The sequence below is a fragment of the Abrus precatorius genome, unplaced genomic scaffold (assembly GCF_003935025.1).
Source record: "Abrus precatorius isolate BTA unplaced genomic scaffold, Abrus_2018 Scaffold3, whole genome shotgun sequence".
NCBI lineage: Eukaryota > Viridiplantae > Streptophyta > Magnoliopsida > Fabales > Fabaceae > Abrus > Abrus precatorius.
In genome coordinates, this window is record NW_020874373.1 from 27,323,141 (window position 1) to 27,347,809 (window position 24,669).

The following is a 24,669-nucleotide window of genomic DNA, read 5'->3' on the forward strand; positions in this document are numbered from 1 at the left end:
GTTCTTACTCTAAAAAACACAAAAATCCTTTACAATCATTACGTAGTTCTAGCAGAGGTGGAATTTTGGTAATCCGTGCAAGGCAAGGTTCTTGAATATGGAATTTTAGATATGGAACTTGTAACTTCATTGTGGAGTTGAACATCTTTCCTTGATTTTCAAACCATTATTAAATCCTCCAACTTCAATTGCGGCTCTAATAATGATGTAAATTTTTATGTTTTTACAACCACATTGCGGCCATTGCAACTGCATTGATTTAATTGGTCTGTAACTTCAGTCACTACTGTAATGCAATCGAAGTTTAAAAATATGGTTTATAAAAAATTAAATAATTAATAATTAATTTAAAAGTAGGTTATGTTTTTTATATTTTAGGGTTTAATAATTAAGTAGGTTAGGTAATTTAAAAATAATTAATTTAATAATTAATATCTATCCATTCACAAGGCACACAAAAATACATAACCAAGCAAAAGATGATTATCTAATAGGTAGGAAGATTTGCCTAGCTATGTGAAGAAATGAGGGAGGAGAGACAACAAAAATTGTAACTCAATGATTTTTCCAGTTCATTCATCATGTCCAAAACTTTCTATAATTGAAACATCATGTTAAAACAAACTAAATTTCTATAATGTAGGATCACCTTGTTTCTCCTCTACCATGGAGAAGGGAATGAGGTGAATTAGCAAATGAAAGAAAACTAGTATCCATGTCTCTATTTCCAAAATTGGAGCTTGAACTCATCTTATCAAAGGAAGAAGATGCAAGTGAGTGCAAGAATTCATCAAAGCCCTCCTGGTGGCTTATATCTCCTGGCTTTCTCAAGTCCTCTGGCAACTCAACTTCCCCATCCAAATACCTCAAAACTTGTCTCATGCTAGGCCTAGCAGAAGGCACATCATTGGAGCATATCAACCCCAATTTCAACACCATGAGCACCTCCTTTTCATCAAAATTGCCATTCAGTTTAGGATCCACCACATCAAGTATTCTCCCCTCTTTGTACCTCTCCCACACCCAATCCACCAAAACCAACTCTTCTGGCAATGCCTTAGGCTCAATAGGCCTGCGCCCACAAGCCACCTCTAACAAAAGTGCCCCAAATGCAAACACATCAGAACTTGTTGTTGCCTTTCCTGTTCTAGGCAACTCTGGTGCCAAATAGCCTAAGGTGCCCACCACCCTTGTGGTGCTTGGATTTGCCCCATGTTCATACAATCTTGCCAAACCAAAATCACCTAGTTTTCCATTCAGTTCAAAATCTAGCAGCACATTACTAGCCTTCACATCTCTGTGTATCACCACCTGCTCATACCCCTCATGTAGATACAAAAGAGCTGAAGCAACCCCCTTTATTATCTTGAACCTTTGCTCCCAACTTAGGACAATCTTTGGTTCATCAAACAAGTACTTGTCCAAGCTCCCATTAGCCATGAAATCATACACAAGAAGCAGGTCACCGCGGCGGCGACACCAGCCAAGTAACTGAACCAAATTCCGGTGGCGAAGCCGGCCTATACTGGCTATTTCCGACACAAATTCCCTCAGGCCTTGTTTAGATTCGTGTGAAACTCGCTTAACAGCAACTTGTATCTTTGAAATAGGCAATGTTCCCTTGTAAACTCTGCCAAAACCACCCTGCCCGAGTAGCTCTTTGTCCTTGAAACCTCTCGTAGCTTTCTTTAGCTCTTGATATGAGTACCTATGAGGCCCAATTTCAAGTTCCCATGCTTCTATCACATCAGCGTTCTTGATCTTTCTAAACAAGTAAATAGCAATGGATACAGCACCTAACACAATAACAACAACACTGACTGAAACCCCTATTACCAAAGATGTCTCTTTCTTCTTCGGTTGTGGAAGTTGTGGGAGAGAAGAGAGATCAAGGGGTGGTGCTGGTCCATTGATTTTAAAGCTCCAACCCAAGATGTAATGGGAGCTAGCAAGCAAACCCGTTGATGCAGAGAACCCAACATACATAGTATCATTAAAAATGGGTTTGAGATCCACATGAAAGGACAAGATTGGTTTTTTGGGTTTTGTTGAAGTTGGAGAAATTGTAACATTGACAAGATTTTGTGCAGAATCATAATCAACCCAAGCTAGAATGGGTTTCCCACTTTTCAGATTTAGACCCTCATTGGTTGAATCACTAGTGTAGTAACTGGCATTAACAGATGCATTGGACTGCAAGCTATTGATGTCGATTCCAACATGGTTATCATTAATATCCCCGAACTCAAAGTCTTGGACAGTGTCAAACTCAGCAGCAAAGAGATGGTTGGAGAAATTACCAACATCGTTGGAGTTAAGGAGACCCAGGTACTGACTAGGTAGAGCATTGAGATCCTTAGAGCGTGCTATCGTGAAGGCCAAGCCATGGCCACCAAGTTTGGGATACTCAGGGACAATAGCCAGAGCAAATGATGAAGAAAAGGAGAAAACTTCACCAGTTGTGGAGTTTTTGAACTGAAAAGGTAATGGGTAAAAAGCATGACCCATTAATCTGCTTGTTTCATTTGTCAATTTCAGTATCCCATTTTCCTCTATCTTTGCCACCCCATTCAAGGTTAGGTTGTTGGCACCCACATCCTTAAATCCAGCATACAGAAGCTGGTCAATCTGAGATGAAACTGGGATCAAAAGGAAAACCAAAAAAGTTAAGAGTTTGAAAAGGTTGGCCATGATGAACAAGAGAAGATATAGAAATGAGAAGGACAAGAGCTTGAGTTATGAAAAGGTTGATGAAAGTAGAATGTAAAAGTTTATGCGTAGTTGAATTGAGGAAAGTTGGGTGAGGTAGATCTTGGAGGAGGAGATAGGAGGTGACCAAAGAGAATGATATGAAGAAAGGATACAAATTAATGGTTCACATGGGCCAGCAGTTATTATAGATCACAGAGTGAAAGTAAAAGCTTTAGAGGTTGGGCTTCGCAAGAATTCAAAATGTCTTAACCTCATTGAAAATAGATATTTTAAGTATTTTATTTTATACTTGTTGAAAAAAAGAGTGTTTTTTTTTTATATTTGTGGTATATTTTTGAAATAGGTATATAATAATAATAATAATAATAATAATAATAATATATTTTTTGAAATATTTATGTTTGATCATCAAAATTTTTATAAAATTTGAGAAATTATCTTATTGTTAAAAAGTCCAAAAATTGGACACGAAGCTTGACTAGACAGGACAGGGAACACCCATCCCCCGCTTTACCCCCATGATCCCATCAAACAGAAGGGGGAACGAGATGGGAGTGACCGGTGACGTGTGCATTTTTTACGCTTTTCCATTTTTGTATATCTGTGTGTAGCCGATTTTGTAGAAAATCCAGAATGAAGAACACCAAAAAAAGAGAGCAAATAAATTGGTCACCACTCACTTGGCTGCTGCTTATAGTTTTTCCTCCTCTATTTCCTACTGTCATTTTCAAGGGTGAAAATACTAAAGATTCTAATGAACGCTGACTTGGCTGCTTCTTATATTTTTCCCTCTCTAATCCGTATTGTGTCCTCTTTTATGGTTACAAAGCTGCTAACATCTTTGTACTTGGCCTATTCGTTTGATGTAATGTTAGAAAAATGAACTCATCTAATGATATCAACGCTCCCAGCGTTGATAAAAGATTTGTTTGGTAGTATTCCGTTGATTTTATAAGTTTATTTATTTTTACATAATTTATAATTTTCGGTAAATTGGTAAAAAAAAATTATAAATTTACAGAAAAACATTTTTTTATTTAAGCTATTAATTGAAATAAACTGTAGTCTATATGAAACTGACGAAATTATCAGCTTTTCTCCTTACAAATATAATAAAATTTAATTTTAGTTCTTTTTAAAAAATTATTCTCACAAATATTAATGTTCTAATAAAATTACTCAATGATAGCATGATATGAGTTTAAGCATATTATATTTACAACTATAATTAAAACATGTATTTTACCTTATTCTACCGTTGTCGTGGTAATGGACTAATGGGAAACAACTTTGTGTAAACCAAAGAGCAATTAAGGAACAGGGTCCATCTTCCGACTAACTTTTTTTTTTCTGGGCCAAGGTTAACAGATGAATGGAATTATATAAACCCAAATGATTCCTAAAGCATGTAAAAAATGCAGACATCTTTGATTCAATTGGTGGGGAGTGGTAAGGGAAGAATAATAGAATAGAAGGTGATGTGAGCCCCATTCTGAAAAACGCTTCTTGTTTTTTATGGTGGGTGGCGGTTGGTATTTGAGAATCTTAAATTACACACAGGAAATTTCGAGTTATCCACATCTTGCTCTGTCTAGTTAGTCTAAGCTTTGAAAAGCCACACAAAATACCAGCATAGTGCTCTAAATCCACTTGCCAAATTCTCATTAAACAATTGTGATGTTCAGTTTCTAGGAATGTGAATTGGGGGCAAGACCTCTGTGCCTCGAAATTATTTTAATCGAAAACAACTAATGCTGCTTAATTTTGGTATTTGGAATAAGAGGAATAGAAAGGTAAAATGTTAATAATAAGCCACGCATCATAGATCATGCCAATGTCATCATGATTGGGTCTTTGGTTGAGAAAGCTTGAAGACGTAAAAGAGCAGTGTTTTTCTAAGTCATGTTGACTGACTGGCTTGTTACATATCCTTAGGTTTAGGCGACAAATGGTGAAACTGAAACGAGTAGTGATATATTTATATTTATTACATGGCCGACCAAAGGGAGGGGCGTCCCAAACATATTTCATTGCGTCAATTGTGTTTCGAGACCGAGTTTAAGAAGGGATTTTGTAAGCTTAAACAATATAAAAGAAAGAAATAATATAGTACGATAATTATTAAAGAGGCTATGTTACATGGTGATCTTATTTATAATTAATGATGTAAATATAAATAAAATTTATATTTAATGCCCAAATATAAAGAAGGGCATTGTTATATAAGAGTGATAATTTTTAAGCTTTATCTAAAATATGTTATTTTAGGAAGAATGCAGACATTTTTCTTAAGCAACTTTTGTTGTATGTTGATGAAATTGGTGCATTAATTTTTGCACTCTCATTAAGTCTACAAGTCTTAAGTTATGCTATCTTGTGATGAACGATGTTAGCGATATCGTATCTCATAGGAATCTACGTCTCTTTCTTTTAGTGTTTAGACTTGTATCACATTCGTTGCATGTTTTGTGGAGGAATTTGTGCACTTTGTCTTTTTCTATTTTTTTTTATTTAGACTTTTCTAGTTTTTTTTTTCTAAGGCTCCAATAATAGTTATGTTATAATTAAATCAGGTCGTAATCTTGATTTGGATGAATTATTTGGGCTATACATCCCAAAAAATGTATAAAGTTGTTCTTGTATGAGTTTGCACTTTTAAAGTTATTTTTGTCTATTTTTTCTTACGTATCAAAATTTTTTAAATTAATTAAAATAGGTCAAAAAGATAATTAAAAATTTATATTATTAAAATATATATTAATTAAAATTTATTAAATTTATATAAAATTAGTCTTTTTTCCTTAACTTTAGAAAATTTTCAATTTTATTCTCTAATACTTCTTTTTTTTGTCCTTGAAGTTTTTTTTTTCTCATGTCAGTCATTTCTCTTAATTTTATTACCTAACTTAATAAAGATATCATATGTGGTGTTGAAATGACATTAATGTCATTAACTAGTTTTATCTAAACTTTTTAATTTGAAAGTCGTTGATACAAGTGGAGAGGTGGTCCCACCTCAACATCCTTTTTTTAGTCCTTGATGACAATCCTCACCTAGATCTGGTGACCACAACCTAGTAAAAGGATAAAGTAAAGCATTCCTGCATGAGAAAATAGTGAAGGATATAATAGGTTCGTTGTAGTTTTGGACAACATGAAGCTAGTAGAAGAAGACTCGTGAGGAGCAATCACATTCAAACCCATGAAGGAAATTATAAGAGTAATAGTGACTTGTGAAGATGTGGAATTGAGTTGTTCTAAATCATTACTAGGTTTTTTAGCATTTAAAATAGTTCTTGTGAAAAAGAATGACAGCAGAGTGAAAGATTTAGTTGTTTAAGAGATTGAGAGTTAATAAAACCTTTCTTCCAAGAAAATATTTGAAGAAACCGATGCGATGGTCTCTCTATATTAAGAATGAACTTCCAATTCAAAAATTTAGATGAAACTAGTTAACGAAATTAATGACACCTCAATACCACAGAAGAAGTCTTTGTTAAAATATCTAATAGAGCTAACAAAAATTGCTAATGTAAAAATAAAAAACCAAAATTTTAAAAACAAAAATAAATAAATAAAAGTTAAAGAACAAAAATAAAACTTACTCTAAAGTAAGAGGACAAAAAGACCATTCCTTAAATTTATAATGACTAATTATAATTATTAATATAAAAATAATTATAAATATTTAATCACAAAATAATACTTTCATTTTAATTATTAATACTAATTATTGGCGTCATTTTTACAAGTTAATTTTTAAATTAGTCTTAAAAGATCTATGGTCAAGCATTATAGTTTCTTAAAGTTTTATTTTTATTTTTAGTTTTTAAAAGTTTTAGTCTTACCAATTTAATCGTCGATGTCATTGATTGCACGACAACTATGATTAAATGTAAAGATATCATATTAAATAACATGTAAATTATATATATAAAAAAAATAATATTGTGAATTCATTAATTGTTTAATAAGTTATGTTATGCTTTAAATTTTATAATTTTTTTTATTTTTAATTTTTTAATATTGCTTTACTTTCTTTCTTTTTTTCTTGATGGTTTAGTGTATTGATATATTTTTTAATTACAATGAATGATAATAAAAATATGTTTGTAAGTTTATTTTCACTTTCTTTTTTTTATTTCCCTTTTGATTTTCTATTGTAATATTTGTCTTTTTACAACTTATTTTTGTTTGTTTGTGGCTTGTTTCTTAAAAAAGGTAGAAGTTACAAATCTTTAAAAGCTATAAAAAAAAAAGGCAAAAGCTATAAATACTTAATTATTAAATAAAAACTTCACTCATTACTTAACTAGCTAGTAAAAACAAAGATTAACATCAACAATAAAAAAAGGCTTAACTAATCAAATAGACGATATCATAATTTCTTAACCATTAATCAGAAGTCAGAAAGTATAAGCAAAAAAGAAACAATTGAAAAATCAAATCACTAAATACTTGGTGTGCAAAAGAAGAAAATGCATCAAGGTCTTTGAATATCTATGGTAGGATATAGACATGATTAGGTTTCGTCATGATCCGTCCAATAATTTTAACTTGATAAATACTGCTACTTATAATTGTGCTTCAAATAATCCAATTATAAACAAAACTGCCCAAATTTCAATCTAAATTTTCAATCTTTTCCTAACAATAATCTTTACAACTTGTGTATGAAACCCAGTTTCCCACTTACTCTAAAGACCCAATAACAATAAATACTGAAATCAAGTAAGAGACACAAGTGAAAATCACATCAACAAGACAAGCCCAAAGAAAAGTCAAGTTCCAAAAAGAAAAATGTATTGACCCAAACTCACTCATCTACATGGTTTTAATCTTTGAAATCATAATAAGAGACATTAATACAAAAAGAAACAACTGCAAGAGAAATGGCAACTTGTCCAACAATTGTAAAACCAATGTACTTGAGAAAAGAGAGAGCAAGCACTGACCCAATGAAGGCAAAATAGGGGTAAGGCTATTGGAGAGACATATAAAGTTTCAATAGTTAAGACCGAGGCAAAACAAAGAAGAAAGGTAGTTACTCATTCAATCCTTTATGTTATTATTTTGTTTAATTCTAAATCTGATTTTTTTATGATTATCAACTATTCATACAAATACTATCAATAGTCAAGGATCATGCAATATTAATATTTTTTTTCTCTAAACTAACATTTACATTGGTCATGCAAGATATCAATTTATGAAAGTGTAAAACACCTATGAACTTGTTTATTTAATAACAATTGGAATAAAAAGATTTGTTTGGTTCACTTAATCATTTGTCTAATTTTATCCTATAGACCCATTAACTAATTGCGGTATGATCACTTGAGGATATAATTAATTAGAGTTATGTTATGAGTGGTTAATTTGCAATATGCATTTATGCACAATAGAATAAATACTAATCATGGACAAAAATTAAACTTAAATTCAAACAAAATCTCATAAATTCATGAATAAAAATTCTTATTACCCTAGCTATGGACTTAATTACTCATGCCAAAGAAAAGAACTAAAACAATCATAAACAAAGTCATAATCAAAAAGAAAAAAGCAAACTAGATTATCTCCAAAAATTTGGGATGAAAAGAGTTTCCAATCTTCAAGTACGATCGTTCAAAGCTTCAAGTTTTACCAAAAATATGCCAAAGATCCAGTCAGAAGAGATAGGCAAAAGATTAGATGGAAAGATGTATTCAAAGATGTCCCAGCCACTGCCTTCAAGGCTACTTTAATAGAGTTTAAAAACCCTAAAGATATTGGATTACTGTAGGTAAGTACGGTCGTGCAAGCCCATATGCATGGCCATGCATAGGCTCAAAGCACTCTTGTGCTTGCTTTTAAGGTCTGGGTATACTAACTGCTAGAATGCTCTATTTTTTTTGACCAATTTGTACCCAAATGCCCAAAAATCTAACTGTAGTCTCTTTATGCTTATATACATGAATTAGTACAAAACTTAAATAAAATAAAGGTCAAATATAAATATATAGACTATAAAAACGGGGCAAAATACAAACTTATTAGGTTGATAATATTATAGGTGTGTGTTGCACAAGAAAATAAATCTCAATATAATAGGAATCCAAGATATTAATTCACCTTCCATAATGGTAGAGTGTGAGTGACATTTTTGTCTGTGAGAAAGAAAACTAGAACACTAGTTTAGATAAAATTGTGAGATTCTTTTAGCTTGTGTGGATGTTTTGTGAACGCGAAATACTAAAATAAAAAACATGAAAGCTATCAATGATCCTTGAGTTCTATACAGCAGAAGTGATGTTTCTTTCATAGTGGGTGCCACCTCTCTGATACCATGTTAGAAAACATGATTTTAAGAAAGAAAGAAATAAAGTTTCAACAAAATATAAAAATATATATTAATTATAATGATAAGCAAAAGAATTTTTTTTTACAAAGTTGAATAGCATGACTTATATAGACAACTAATTTTCTATCTTTCACATAATCGCTAACTAACTTCTATATTTTTCTCTGTCTCTATTGTTTTCTTCTTCTCTTTTTTGTTTTTTCACTTCACCATCTTCATCTGAAAGTCTCCTCCTACGAGGAGTTTGAGGCTAAAATTAGAAAGGAAGCAAGCAGGTGTGGGGAGACTAAGAGAGTGGAAGGGGAGTGATGTAGGGAGTTAGGCTGAAAAAGGAAAACGAGTGAGTATGAGGAGGCTAAAAAGATAGAAAGAGAGCGATTCGGGGTTGAGAGGGGGAGGGGGAGTGAGAGTGGGGAGGCTGAGAGGGTAAAACTGAGCAAGGGGAATAGGAAGGGGTGAGAAGGGTGGAAAGAAAGAGTAAAAAAAGGGGAAAGGGTGAGTGAAATTGCGTACAATAAATCTACCTTTTTTTAAGCAAAAATAGAATTGAAAATCAAGTTTTCATTACAACTAAAAAAAATACAGACCATCTTTAGATTAATCTATCTCTTTGTCACACCTACCATCTTGTCACTTAATATGATATCTTAACTTTCTATCATTGTTATCTACTAAAAATAATGTTAATAGCTAAATTAATAAATAATTATAGTTTTAAAAAATAATTAATTAAAAATATTTTAAAATTTAAGAGACTAAAGTATTCAACCCTAATTATTTCAAAGATTAATTTGAAAATTTACTTATTTTTTAACAAGAGATCGAGTGTCAGCAGAAGTCGAAAGCTTGAATAAGTATTCACAAATAAAAGACTGCAAGTCGTTGATGTGAGAAATGGTAAAGCCTCTTTTGTAGCACTTGAAAAGGCCAAGTAAAATGAATAAAGAAAGGTAGTTAAACAAATCTCATTTTTGTTACTTTAAGAACTTGAGAGACGAAGAAGTCTGATGCTTCTTCAATGGAATTATAAGTTGCAATTTATGAATTTCTATTATAGATTCAAGTGTCTTTCGGTGTAATTATCTCATTTTCAAATAAAAAAATTTAGAGAAAATTCAATTTCTTTTCTCTTTTGCTATTGTATTCTCTTATTAGTAAGAGTGTTATTTTTCTCTTTTTATAACGAGAGAGAAATTATATAATTCTTCAATTCAAAAAAAGTTTTAATTTCAAAATTTCTCAACATTAATTTATTTTGTAAAATTTATTTATAGTCTTGTATTCGACTATTGCCGGAAATCATAATTAGCCATACCTAACTTTGTGAGGCACATATTCTACTGGCCATTTTGTATTAGTTTCGATGCTCCGTTTACACTTTTTTACGAAATACGTTTGCTGAGAAGAAAAAAGAAATATTCATTCAGGATGGAGTTTGCATTTTAAAATTTTATAAAATATCATTTATTTAAAATAGACATAATTCTATAATTTTTAAGTAAAATTATCAATTTTTTATATTTTATTTTTAATAATTAATTATTTTTAATATAAAAATTATTATACATAATTCTATATTTTTTTGTTATCGCATCTTAAAAAAATATGATTTTATATAATTCAAATAAAATAAATTATTAGTGATTAAACTAATTGTTACGCAATAAATTATTTGTCAGGAAATGTTAAAATAACATATACGTGATAGTATATTTTATTTTATAATTTTTATCTTAAACGAACACTAAAAACTTATAATACTAGATAACACATTGATGGTTCACTAATTTACCTATCTCTCTTATCCTTCAGTTGAAAATAAATTAAAAAAGGGCAAATATAAATAAAGGCCCAACTATTATACTTTATATTTATTTATTTATTATTTATTAATCTCCTTTTTCCCTTCTTATCCATCATATCCATAACTTTCCATCGTGCTCCGTAATTGAATAGGGTTTAAATAAGATATTAAAATATTTGTATTTACACTTGTGTTTGAAAAAAGGATTTCGTACTCAGTTTTGTATGAATAACAATTTTAACATCTGCATGTACTTCTACTTAATTTACATATTTAGATGTATTAACTATATTTTATTTAAAGAGGGGGATGGGATATTATATATGGTAAGTAAATGTCCATATAGCTGTCAAAATTTTGTAGGTAAATTACCTAAATTTGGACCTGAAATCATTTAATAAGTAAAATTGTACGCATTACTATAATTAAGTTTTGTGAACATTCATTAATTTTAAATGTAATTGTCATCCTTAATCTTAAAGGTTATATTTGTATAAAAAAGACTGACTCACGATAGTAATATTTAAATGATATCGCTGAATCTTGTGCACCATGAGATCTTGAGATGTGAGAACAAAGTTTTTAGCTACGCTTATAAACATCCAACGGATTATTTGCTTCTTTCTTGATTGACATGATTATTCTTAGCACCCACTAATGTTCCAAATAGACATGCCCTGAGTCAAATCTTATGATGCTAATCTAAAACATGTCACAAAGGTTCCAACTATTTTCAACTGTCATCACAATGAGAAAGACGTTGTGCACACGGAGTAGAAATTAGGGAATGGAGCTTTATCTTATTATTTATTCTCTCTCTTGGATAGGATTAACAACGACTTGAGCTATACCCAAATAATTTTATTCATAAAACTAAAACTTTCTTTGATCCAATCAATGAGTGAGGTTCCAAGGGATGAATAGAAATGCAATATAAGCCACATTCTGAAAAGGATTATTCTTATTATGGGGTGAGTCATGAGTGGCAGTGGGTAAGGGAATCTTAAAATAAGATACAGAAAGAGTCTCTAAGACAACCACATCTCACATTCTTACTCCCTGTTTAGTCTAGTCTCAGCTTTGAAAGACAACTCCAAAATATTAGCATATAAACAGATCTATAAAATTTCCACTAAAAATGCATGTAGGTCTCTCGCTTAAGCTTTAAAAGACGATTCAACAGCATACGAGCATAATACTCTAAGCATAATACTCTAAACCCACTTTTGCTAACTTCGCATTAAAGAGATATAAAGCTTGGTTTATATGAATGTAAAATTGAGGGCAAAACCTTGGGTTCTTTGCCTCAAAATTAATTTTTTTAATCTCTAAACTATGCATAATCTTTGCTTTCCATTTAGTGTAATTAAATGGAACACACTTTAAAAAATTAATATTTATTAACGATTTAATGTTAGAATAATTTTTTAGTATAGATTTTTTTACACAAATTAAATTGTCAGTATAAATATTTAAATTTATACAAATATTATGATATATTATACTAACATAATTTCATAAGTATAAAACATTAATATATATTTTCAGTGCACAATATTAATATAAATCTTCAAATTCTTTATTAATAATTTAATTATTTTAGTGAAAGTCCATACTAACTTATGTTATCTTAACACTTAGATAATATTTTGTGTTAATGAATGATAATTTTTTTTTAGTAATAAAATCGAAAATAATGTTGAAGCCACACTTTTGATATCATGTTCTCCATGTTATTTTAATCATAACACATTTATAAGAACTGTGGATAATTTATAAAAAATAGTTATAATTTTATAATATTTTTAACTTAAGAAATAATTCATATTTAAGAATATATTAAATAAGAGCGTAATTAAATACATATACCTAAAACGCACCTTAAGTCATGGTTGTGTAAGCTAAATGATATAAAAGTGCTTTTCTCATAGAAATGTGTGTTCTTATATCGTTATTGTTTCTACTCGTACATCTGTGGAATAACCTATATAAATTCAATTTAATATTTTTAAGTACAGTTTACTTTTATTTATTTTATTACAACCTTTGAAGGTTTAGGTAATATTAGAACTCACAATTTAAAAAGATATTTCCAAAGCTGATAGTAGAGAAAAAGTTTTTAGACATTGTTAAAATTTAAAAATTTTATGTATATTTTAAAAAGTGTAGTATTAAATCGTTGCTTGTTCATGTTTCCCTACAATGTTGAAATCATGCTTAAGACATACAGGATATTAGTATGTTAAATTAATAGGATTAGATCAAATTTTATTTATAAAAAATATTATCATTTATTCAATTGAAGTTTTTAGCTAATGAGGCAAAATTATTTTATGATTAGTGTAATTGCAGATGAAAAATTGTTGCTAAAATAAATAGGCAACAAATATTTCGGAAACAACTTGTCAACATCGTTAAAATGGTTGTCTAAACTTTGTAGAATGTTTTTTTTCTTCATTTTTAAGAATAATTTTTTATTGTTACTTAAACAGAAAAATGATGTAGTTAGAAAAATGATTCAGTTTTTATAACATGAAAATTTTCACTAAAATTATCAATTTTTTTTAAAAACACTTTCAATTTATTTTCATTTTTATTTATCTCATTTAAATATGTTTTGAACTTTTACGTTTTTATCTTTTTGGCTTTTTAATATTTTTAAACTTACTAATTTAAATTTTTACTAAATGAAAAACGAAAAGAAGAATTAAATATTGGTTGTGAAAATTGTTAAAAATAGAATTTATAAATAATCAATAATAAATATTATATTAATATATTTTTTTTTTACTTTTCCCTATTTAGGATTGATATAAAATAAAAATATTTAACATCCAAATTTAGAAGGTTAAAAATATGAACAATCAAGAAACACGAATAAAAAATAAATGAAATAATTAAATCAATATTTTAAAAAACTATAATAAAAAAATAGGATTATATAAACTACCTAGACATGTTTACCATTTGGTAACTTTCAAATCAATTTGTATGGCCAACAAGTGTGGGAAATTAGAAGTCATCTGGAGGCAGCTTCGTTTTGGACAAAACTCAAAATAATACAACTTGTCCCGATTACGATTATATTTTATAATTCAAGTTTGTTGTTTGTTTAGCCGGTTCTTGTATTTAGAAATATTGATGCTTTAGGCAAAATTATTAAAATAATATTTCAATTTAGTAATTTATTCAATTTTCATATATTTTTAGCTTATTTAAAAAACAAATTATACACCTACAAATTCAAAACTTTTAATTAATTTAACTAAATAGAAATTGTGGCTTGGTAAACACCCGTTCCATCATGGACAGAAAGCAACCCAACAAACAAGCAGTTCCATTATTTTGTTTATTATCGGGTAACTCTCATGTTGGTTCTTTAAAACATCTTAAGAGGAGCAGTCATAGTTTTTAATTTTTAATTTAAAAAAATTATTATATCATTTATAATGACATATATATTATTAATATATTAAATTTATATTAATATATCGATTTATATCTTTTATTTTAAAAATTATTAAATTTAAATATATTTATTTAAAATATAAATTTCATCGAGCCGTTCAAAAACCCCGTTCCCAAAGTCAATGTCAAAGTCTTTGATAGGGTGATGGAATGGGTTCAATATCAATATCCTAAGTGACCGTGATGGAGAGAGTCAGCCCTTCACTACGAATGGTGGAAATATGGAATGAACGAACCCCACAAGATAAATCAGAGCAAAATATATTGAAAACTTAGCATAATTTATATTGCACTTAGAATCATTGTATTTTCCCTTTTTCCCACTGATATTCTATGAGATAATCTTTTTAACAAGAAGTAGAGTGGGGTTAGATATTCAACGTGTATAATTTTCTTATCAAGAATTCATATAATTATTACTTTTTGAGGCTTTTGTCAATAATTTGATTGTATAATTATTGCGTTATATTATTTTATTTAGAAATTAGAATGATATGAATGAAGTTGCTGTTTTATCATGTGGAATTGCGCCTTGATTGTCAGGCGAATCTTGGACATATCTTAGTCGTAATCCTTGTATATTGACCATGTAATACAGATCTCATATTCCTCTATGTTTAAGAAATCACATACGAAAGATAGATAAATGATTTTATGATATTATTAAAAGATTAAAATGTGGTATTGAATATATGAATAAAACGTTATATTACATTTATTTTTGTTGCCCTTTTAATGATATATACATTTTCACATACATGTGCGTGAAGTGTCTTGATAATGTTTGAAACTAAAAATAAAGTTTAAAACTTGAGGAATTTAATAAGTTCAAATTATACATTTATCTATTTATTTTCAGCCACCAATTTTAGTTTCTTTTAAATAAAGAGCTAATCTTATAATAATATGCAGTTTTAGATGTTTTGTTTTGTTTAACTTATTTGGTAATAAAATCAAGTATTCCTACTGCTATTTTCTAATGAGAAAGCTCTAGGATATCAAGCAATTAGAAAGCACGAGAAAAAAATTTAAAAAAATAAAAGAAGTTAATCATGAATTATATCTGTCATGGAGGATTTTTTTGTGATTGGCCATTATCTCATTCAGAGCTTTGGTCTTGTGCAAAAGCCCTCCATAATTAGATGTATACTTATGTTTCACTCACATTCAAGCCAAAGCTTTAATTTGGCATGTCATTCCCTTCCAAAATATAATGGAAAAGCACCAAAATAGGCAAAGCAACAAAGAAATAAGATTGTTATTGATTGCATGCATAACATAATTTGTTTGTTCATTTTTCTTTATAAAAAAATCGACACATCTTGCTTTGTAAATAATAAATAAACTAGGTCTTATTGTTGGAAAAGAAAAATAGAAGTTATTTGCATCTTCTATCACAAAAAATATCTACATAAAGAAGAGAAAATAGAAGGAAAAGAGCTACATCAATTTTAATACGACCCGTTTTGCCAATTAAGCTCGATTCAATTTGATCTCAAATCAAATTTAAGTCTTTTAAACTCAATTTACTCAAACTCAATGGGTTAACCTTACAAAATTTAAGTATTTTACCCATCTTAACTCCCATTTTTTTTTTACTCTAAATTAAATTTTAACCTTTTTAGTTTGACTTACTAAAGTCTGTTATGTGTCACGGGCTAGCTTAAACGAGCCAGATGTCCATTTTAACACATCTACACACAATTATCCAAGCACCCAACACATTAAAAAGCTACATATCATTGTAGTGAATAAATGTAAAATAAGCGTTATTTATAATATTTTTTATTTTTAAATTTGTCCACAAATGAATAACTCGTTCTATCCCATCACTAACTAGCATAATTTGGCCCAAAATATACAACAAAACTTAGAAGTAAATATATAGAAACCAACTGTTGTTGACCTATGAAACAAAGTTGGTTGGTCCGAGACGATGGTTGATAAAAAAATATTGTAGGTTGAAAAAAGAAAAAAATAAACACCCACTCGTATGTGATATGACTACGTAATAGCCTATCCAGTGAAAAAAGAGAGCCAAATCAACTTTCAAATTGACGTTATAAAACGAGAGGTAGGCCTATATACACATAAGATCATGGTGTGGACAAATTAAGTCAATGCCTTGCTAGTATTACCTGTTTTCCTTTGAATCAAAATAAATTAGGAAATTGGTTCTCATGATACACACTAAAATTTCAATTTGTAGGTGCCTTTGTAACCATAATATAATGATTTCAGAAGATCTTACAGTTGTAATTGTAATTATATCTACCGCATTTGTCCAAAACTTTTAACATGCGTTTAAAAGTATATAATAACAAGTAATAAATAATATTTTATTAAGAATTATAATATTTAATATTATTAATACATTAAATTTTTTTATATTATAGAACTTTCAATAAAATATATTATAAAAAATTAAAATTTATTTTTAAACACGTTATTCATATCAATAAACAAATCAATAAATGCTTTACACTCTGTTGATCAGTAAGTTGTTGGATGTTCAACTGCTGCTGTGCATGTCCTTGTTGTATACATCCTCGCATCATTTAAATTCGTGGAGGTTTCGTACTTAAATTTTAACACTGCATTTTAGCCATGCTATTGCATTTGCAAACGGTGATACTATATCAGTTTCAATATTAATATACACTATTGGTAGTCTATGATTTATTTTACTATTAAAGCTTATGTTACAAATAATTAATCATATTAAAAGACCAACTTAAAATTTATATAACTAACAGTTCACTAATTTTAGGTTTGATTCAGCGATAAATATTGTGGATCACATCGATAACAAATTTTACTTACTAAAGTTTAACATTACTGTACAACGTCAATGATTTAACAATTTGTACATTTTATTGCCCTAAAACTTAATCGATACAGTTCTCTTTCCAAGTTCTTCAAGTTTGTAACCACTTTAATTCGTTCAGGTACACCTAGTGAAACAAGACACGGTCCCTTCTTGAACCTTGCTTTGGTCTTCCTCTCTCAAGAGCTTCCCCTTTCAACTTCTGCATGTTTCTTCCTCTCTCACAATCCTTCTCATCTTCTGCATGGAAATGAAGAAGTGGGGGCGTATGGAGCACCCGATTTCTTCTACAAGGACGCTCTCCGCCTTGGCTACGTGGCTCGTTGCTGCTTCAATATGCTTTACACACAGTAGCAGCACAAGCTATGAAGCTTATAAGCTGTTGCCTTTTCTGTTCTCGACTTGCATTCTTCACCCGGTGCTTGGCTTCAGGTCCCTAGGTTTAAAGTGAGACGACAAAATTATGAGTTATAAAATATGACACGCAAAAGGGAAATCAACATGAACAATTTTTCCAAAGTAGATAAACAGTAATTACTATTAAACAACACACATTAATAAATGTAACTCCAAACAAAATGCATTCTAATAACCCTTGGAGTAGGTATCGTGAAATTTTTGTTCTCAAAAGGCAAAAATGTCTGATTAAGAGTTGATCGCAAGAAGAATTAAAGGATTTCATTTGTCAATTATGACTCGGGTAAAAATTCATTGTCATATAGAATCAACAAAAGAACTCTCATAGTTTATGCTTTACAATTGCAACCTCTCCTCTGCAACATTGCCCTTTATATCAGCCCAAGACATCAAACGTACCCACTATTCCTCAATAGTGCATTGACTCATTGTCTCTAAAGACAAACTCAAAAGCTCTACATATAGACATATTTTATATCTTACATGTAACACCAAAGGTAAATGTACTCATTACATACACGTGTCGGAGGAAAGGACTAGATATTAAAATTACAAGGAAAAATAAAGAATGAAATAATGAAATTTCCTCACCACAACACTACCTTTGTTTTCGGTACCAAAATACGCAACTCAACCCAACCAACATCTCCACAATGGCCTCCTCCACTTTATCCAAGTTCGAGTAATGCAGCGTTTGCAACAAAAGTACGGTGGGCTTCGTGTCAAGCTTCTGCTTCTCCAAGTTCCTCTCCGCTTGCCACCTCACCATGTCATGCGCCACCGGCAACAACCGTTCCAACACCTCCGTCAACACGTCACGCCAACGCGCCGCAACCGCCACGTGCACCTCCTCTCCCTCCTCCAAACCCTCCCATTTCATCCACTCATTCCTCAACTTCGCCTTCAACTTCACCTTCAACCTCTCAGGCAACATCTCATACACCGCCACGCGCATATCGTCCCCAATCCCCGTTCCCACGTGCATACACCGTTCCGTTAACAAAATCAAATTCGCATACCTCAACGAAAGCCCCACACCGCCAACCGTCGAAGCCGGTGCCAGCCGCAAAACCCGGTTGTTACCCGTAAACCCCGATTCCTCTCCATGCAAACGGGTAACCGCGGTTCCGGTGCCCTTCAACACATGACACGCATTCCTCGTGCCCTTCTTCAACGACTCGTCGTTTTGATTAAACAAGCAAAGGTTCGTCATATACAACTCACGGTGCTCAATGCGGCAACAACAGTTCTCCAAATTCGGACGGAAAAGTCTCCTAACAACGACCTTGTTCTTATGATTATTCAAACCAGGGATAACGCCCGTAACGACGGATCCAAAAACGGTACGAACCCTAGCGTAAACGACGCAGATGATCTTCGCCATTAGCCCAACGACCTTATCAAAAGTCTGGTTCCAAAGCGAGACTTGTTTGTAGTACTGAACCTGTCTTCGGAAAAACATGATCTTATCGTCGAAACATTCAACTTTCACCATGAGCCCATGATTGGCTCTAATCGTTCTCCACCGTTGGATCTTCTTCTCGGAAGCTTCCATTTCCGAGAGCGATTCCATTGCCAAGTGGAGGTTCCTTGTGCCGGCTACAAGCTTCTCCATGTCGTCTATTTTCCTCTCGATGTGGCGGGCTCCGAAATCGAACTTGCGGAGATCGGCGACGCCGTGGCTGAGGTCGGCGAAGAGGGCATCAATGCGGGCGAGGTCCTTGTCAGAGCAGTTGCGGGCGAGGCGGGAGACAGCTGCGGCGGTGAGGTTGAGGTCATCGAGATGCTCTGCGCAGGCGAGGTTGAGGAGGAAGCATTCGTCTCGGGAATTGAGGTGGGAAACGGATTTGGATCTGATAACGTGGCGGCGGAGCTTGAGGATTTCGGCGTCGGAGAGGGAGTTGTAGAGGGAGACAAGGCGGCACATGGTTTTGGCGGCGTCGAAGGCGAGGATTCCTAGGGTTTGGGACGGTGGGAGTTCATCGTGAAAGAAGAAGCAGCAAAGGTTTGGCCCTTGATAACGCGCCATGATGGTAAAGGAACCACCACGACCACCGTGAGAAGCCTCTCTCTCGATGCGATGAATATTTTGGTTAAACAAAATTTGTAAATTGTTTTTCTTTTTCTTCCTTTTGTCTTTTCGAAAACTGACTCGTGCTTTTACCATTTTTCCCTTTTTGGTTGGGTGTTGAAGGGAGGGTTGGGACGTGTTGTGTTATGTGTGGAGTGGAGAATATTGCTATGGAATGTTGTAAATGATCTTCAAGAGGACGCATGCATGTGGAGACCGAAGGATTTTGGTGCGTTGCTCATGAGAGTTATGACACCAATATTGATGACTACTAAAGTTTATATTTGGTTTTTTTGTTTAGACAGCTTTAATTTCTTTTAAATTTGGGGGGCGTGTGTTGGCTCTTGAAAATATTGGTTTTAGAGTATTTGGATCGTTGCTGTGGGAATTTTGAAGAGGGGTTAGTGCGTGTTGTGGGATGTATGATAGGGTGGCGGTGAATATTGCAATGGACAGAAAATCATCGAATCCTCTAAGGAAATCCATGTATATTTTTTTAATCAATTTTTATATTTACCTATTCATTTTGTAATTTTTTTTTTATTTTTTTCATCCTTTTTGCTTTCCCTCATTCCAAACCTCTAAAACAGGAAACAAAAAGAATAGAGATAGAAAGAAAAATGAAAAATAAAGAGAAAAGAAGAAAAATAATTAGTGTAATGTAATTCGTAATGTAAAAGGTTTAATAATAAAATTTAATCATCCATATTTAAAAAATTTAAATTATTTTTTCTATTTAAAATTTCATCTTATAATAATAAAAAATTTAATAAAAGTGAACATATTATGGATTTGTATAAATTAATAAAAAAAGATATATAAAAAATATAATAATAATAATAATAAATAACATGTACATAAAATATAATAAAAATAGTTTTTATTCAACTATTTTGCAGATTTTTTGTGTAAATTTATTAAAATAATAATATATCAAATTTTTATTATATTTAAAGAATGAAATTTCATGATAAAAAATTTTAATTTGAATAACTAAAAAATTATGAAGATTAAATCTAATTAAAATTAAATAAACTATGATCACACGTATGCTAAATTTTGATGACCGAAAAAAATATATTATATAAAAAGAGAAAGAGAAAATACTTATACATATATCAAATTTTACGTAATTAAATATTAATAATTGTATTTTCTAAAATTTTATATATATCTTAAAAATATATTATTCATTAAAATAAAGTAATATAGTGAAATACTTATTAATTTTTTCTGTATAAATATTTTTAAAAGAAAATCAGAGTTACATAATTTTTAAAAAATATTTTTAAAAAATTTAAGAAAATGAAAAATCTTATTGAAAGGTTGTAAATAAATATTAAGTGTTAAAATTTTTTAGAAAGTTGATTGAGATAAACCCTTTAAGAATGTTAAAAGAAATTAGAGAATGTATGTTAATTTTTTTAAAAAAATAAGATAGAAAATTTTATCTCATAATTATATAACATATAGATTATAGAGTAATTTATACATTGTTATCACTACTTATAATTGAAAAAATTGAAAAAAAAAAACTTTTTTAGAGGATAGTAAAGAAGATTGAAAGTAAAAGTCTTTTTTTAAAATATTAAAAGACTTGTTTATATATATATATATATATAATGGTAAATTTTTTTTAATGATTATGCAATTTATAAATAATAAAATAATTTATATGTGTAGAGTAATAGTGTGGTTAAACTAGTATTATATTATTATAATTATACAACACACGAATGATGGAATAGTACGTAAACTATTGTGTGAATCAAAACAAGTTTAATTATAATAAAGCTCAAGTGAATTTTCAAGAAAATGTCTATTTAATTTTTAAAAAAATATATTTTTATGGGTTTAAAAATAAACATATGAAAACATTTACATATCTAACTTTGTAATATACAAAAGATAAAAAACAATTTATACGTTATCATCATAATTAATCGTTAGGTGTAGCTTCTCTAATTTATTCCATTTATTGTTTGGTATATTCGTAAAATAGAACGGTTAAAAATTATTTAAAAAATAACATAAAGTAAAATAAAATTAAAGAGTGGAATAAATTTAATGCACCAATTTGAAATTTATTAGTTAAGAAAAAAATCAATTCTATTTATGTGACGTTCAATATAAATTGGAGAATACCAAAATTAAAGTACTAAAATGATTATTTGAATCTAAATAGAGATATGTCCACAATGACCTAAACAACAGATAACCAATGCTCATCTATATTTTATTTTTATTTTGGTGAGTGTCACTAATGGACCACAAATTACCATGTTGGAGAACATATTTGAAGCTACCTTAAATAATTCAACCAAACTAACTTAATATATTTTGAAGCTAAATAACTGAAAATTAGTTTAGGTCTAACTTATTCCAACATTCAAATTTGACTCCTATGTTTCCTTTTCATTATATGTAAACTGATTCATTTCTAAACTGGCTCCGTTATACATAATCTCATGCTCTAGGCACAAAATTGATTAGTCCTATAATTATTATTCAATTTCATTGTTCATGCTCTTTTCTATGCATTAAGTCCAATACTTATTATCAATCTTGAACCTATTTTCAGTTATATTATGATAGACTGCAATATAACCAACTAATAATAATAATAATAATAATAATGATGACATAAAGACAATAATTATTGATGCCTGAGCATGCAACACATTGTTCTTACTTTGTAAAAGTAGTAAAGCTTATATAATGGCCAGGTGAAGAGAATTTTGGAGCAAGAACTATACATACTCAGCAAAATAGGTTCTTGCATGCGAATAACACAAAGAAGCTACGTTTCTTTCTTAGTAGTATGATATGAACACATCCAAGGATTAAGCTAAACATCCATATATGTATACTACAATGGATTTCAAAGGAAGAAAATTAACATGAACTAACACAAAAAGAAAAACTCCTTAATTCCTGGGTCTTGAGGATAAGGAAAATCTAACTCTTAAAGTCGAAGATAAAGGAAAATCACGAAAGAGAAAAAACCTTTTGCATATGAACATGAGATCTCCTAAAATCTTACGCGTCCCCACGTTTACAATCTCACAAATTAGGCCCCGATCTTCTCCCCACTCTAGTTATTTTGTTCTTTCTTCGGTTAGATGGAGAAAAATAAATAAATATAAGATGTTTTTATAGAGAAAAGTCCCCCCAAAAATTAAGGAATCTAAGATTTCAGTATATATATATATATATATATATATATATAAAATAAAAAAAGCTAAAAAAGTAAAAGAAAAAAGAGAGTAAAAAGTCCTTAAAATCAAATTCATGACTAAATTTGCTTAAGGCAATTTTTTAATTATTATTATTTATGTCTTGAATAGTTTTTATTTTTTAATCATTATTATTTATATTTTATTAAATATTACTTATACTTTTTAGCAAAATTAAATAAGAGAAAAATATTAATTTATTTTATCTTTTCTCTTAAATTAAATAATGTCAAAGTTTAATATGCTTTCTTTAATCTATTTTTAAACGATATTAAATTGATAGAATAGAAAAATATCTTTATTTTAAAGAAAATCATTTACAAAAAATTTAAGAAAATATAGCTTTTAAAAAATAGTGAATTTTATAAAAGAAAGTAAGACATTAAATTATTTCCTAAAATTACAAGGGTTTTATTTTTTTTTTCTTATTGTAACAAATACTATTTGATAAGAATATTTTTTAGATACTTTCTTTTAGTTTCATTGTATTCATTTTATAAGAAGTCAAATTCAGTAACTATATTAATTTAGTGGGCTTGATTCCCCACCGACACCTGGTCTTCCAAAAGGAAAGTTGTAAACTTTCTCAGCAAATAAGAAATCATTTTAAGTGATAATACAAACGTACACAAACCAAATATGTGACAAGTGTCTAGAAGCAACAAATTTTCTTAACAGTAAGATAAGTTTTTAAATACAATAGATATTATCTGTAATGTGATATTCTTACGCAAAAACTCTATGAGAACCTAAATTAATTGAAGGAAAAATAATCAAAGAAGAGTCATATTTTAAGGATAGTAGTAAAAATAATAACACCGAAGATTTTATTGACATTACCCTCGAATTAGCATCATTGGGCTTTATTTTGGTGCATTGAAGTAATGGGTTATACACGGTCCTATACGCTCAACGGTCCATCTAACTTTCCCCTATAAGCACTAGGATCTAGAGAGGTTGAAGGGAATTGAGAGGATAATAAGGTAAACTTTGGGAAATTTTCAACTAATATTGAATATAACAAAGGGTATAAGTCAAGCATTGTTAATATAGGAAAATGATAGTTTGAAATCTTAGAAAAGGGTGTTAAATAAATGATGAAAGAGAAGGGGATTGAAAGAAAGGAAAAAAAAAAAAAAAGGTAAATCTTGGGAAAATTTTAAACTAATATTGAATAAACCCATCATAGAAAAAAGTATATATGTCTTATCATTGTTAATATAGAAAAATGATAGTTTGCATCTCAAAATAGGGTATTAAATAAGTTGGGAAATAGAGATATACAACAACTGAGTTTTTAACATATTTTATAGAAAATGTTACATAAATACTTCTTGAGTGTATATATCTAGAGTGAAATATATAAGAAGAGAAGAAAGATGATATAAATGAAGATGAAGACATGAGACGTGGGCTTGAGGAAGATGAGGTGGATCTTATTGAGGAGATAACAGATCAATACCTTGAGGCCCAAAGCGAGAAGAGGCCAAAGAGGAATGCTGGACAACCCAAGTGGATGGGTCCATTCGTGGTGGACGTTCCAAAACGCAAGAGCAGAGGCAAAGATAGGAAAGATTAGTTAATTCTAAATTATTGGGACGTTGCAATTTACTAATTTTTATTTGTTTGTTATATTGTTTTTCTTTTTTCCTTGTAACCAACTATATGTGTGCTACTCACTTTTGGTGTGAGGTCACGAATAAATTGATTCTAAATCTTCTCTCTGATTCTCTGAATTTCTCTCTCCCTCTTTCTTGTTTCTTTTCTGGAGGTTACCTACCCTCGAAGCTA

General features: G+C 30.2%; 2 protein-coding genes across 2 annotated transcripts; both read right to left on the reverse strand.

The window, feature by feature from the left end:
- Window positions 1-645: 645 nt before the first annotated feature.
- LOC113862406 (L-type lectin-domain containing receptor kinase S.4-like) lies at window positions 646-2,691 on the reverse strand. Its single transcript, XM_027495493.1, has one exon. The coding sequence runs from the start codon at window positions 2,689-2,691 to the stop codon at window positions 646-648; it is 2,046 nt and encodes a 681-aa protein (XP_027351294.1).
- A 14,590-nt stretch (window positions 2,692-17,281) lies between these two features.
- On the reverse strand, window positions 17,282-19,738 carry LOC113862407. Its single transcript, XM_027495494.1, has 2 exons — window positions 18,174-19,738; window positions 17,282-17,480 (listed from the first exon to the last, which is right to left on the reverse strand). The coding sequence occupies exons 1-2, from the start codon at window positions 19,736-19,738 to the stop codon at window positions 17,282-17,284; spliced, it is 1,764 nt and encodes a 587-aa protein (XP_027351295.1).
- Between the last annotated feature and the right edge of the window lie 4,931 nt (window positions 19,739-24,669).

What these genes read in the sequence shown, in the direction of transcription:
- LOC113862406 (XM_027495493.1), bottom strand. Translation starts at nt 2,691, where the DNA reads ATGGCCAACCTTTTCAAACTCTTAACTTTTTTGGTTTTCCTTTTGATC.
- LOC113862407 (XM_027495494.1), bottom strand. Translation starts at nt 19,738, where the DNA reads ATGGTAAAAGCACGAGTCAGTTTTCGAAAAGACAAAAGGAAGAAAAAG. An exon ending in TTTTGGTACCGAAAACAAAG is followed by an intron (nt 17,481 to 18,173) that starts GTAGTGTTGTGG and finishes ATATTGAAGCAG; the next exon opens with CAACGAGCCACGTAGCCAAG.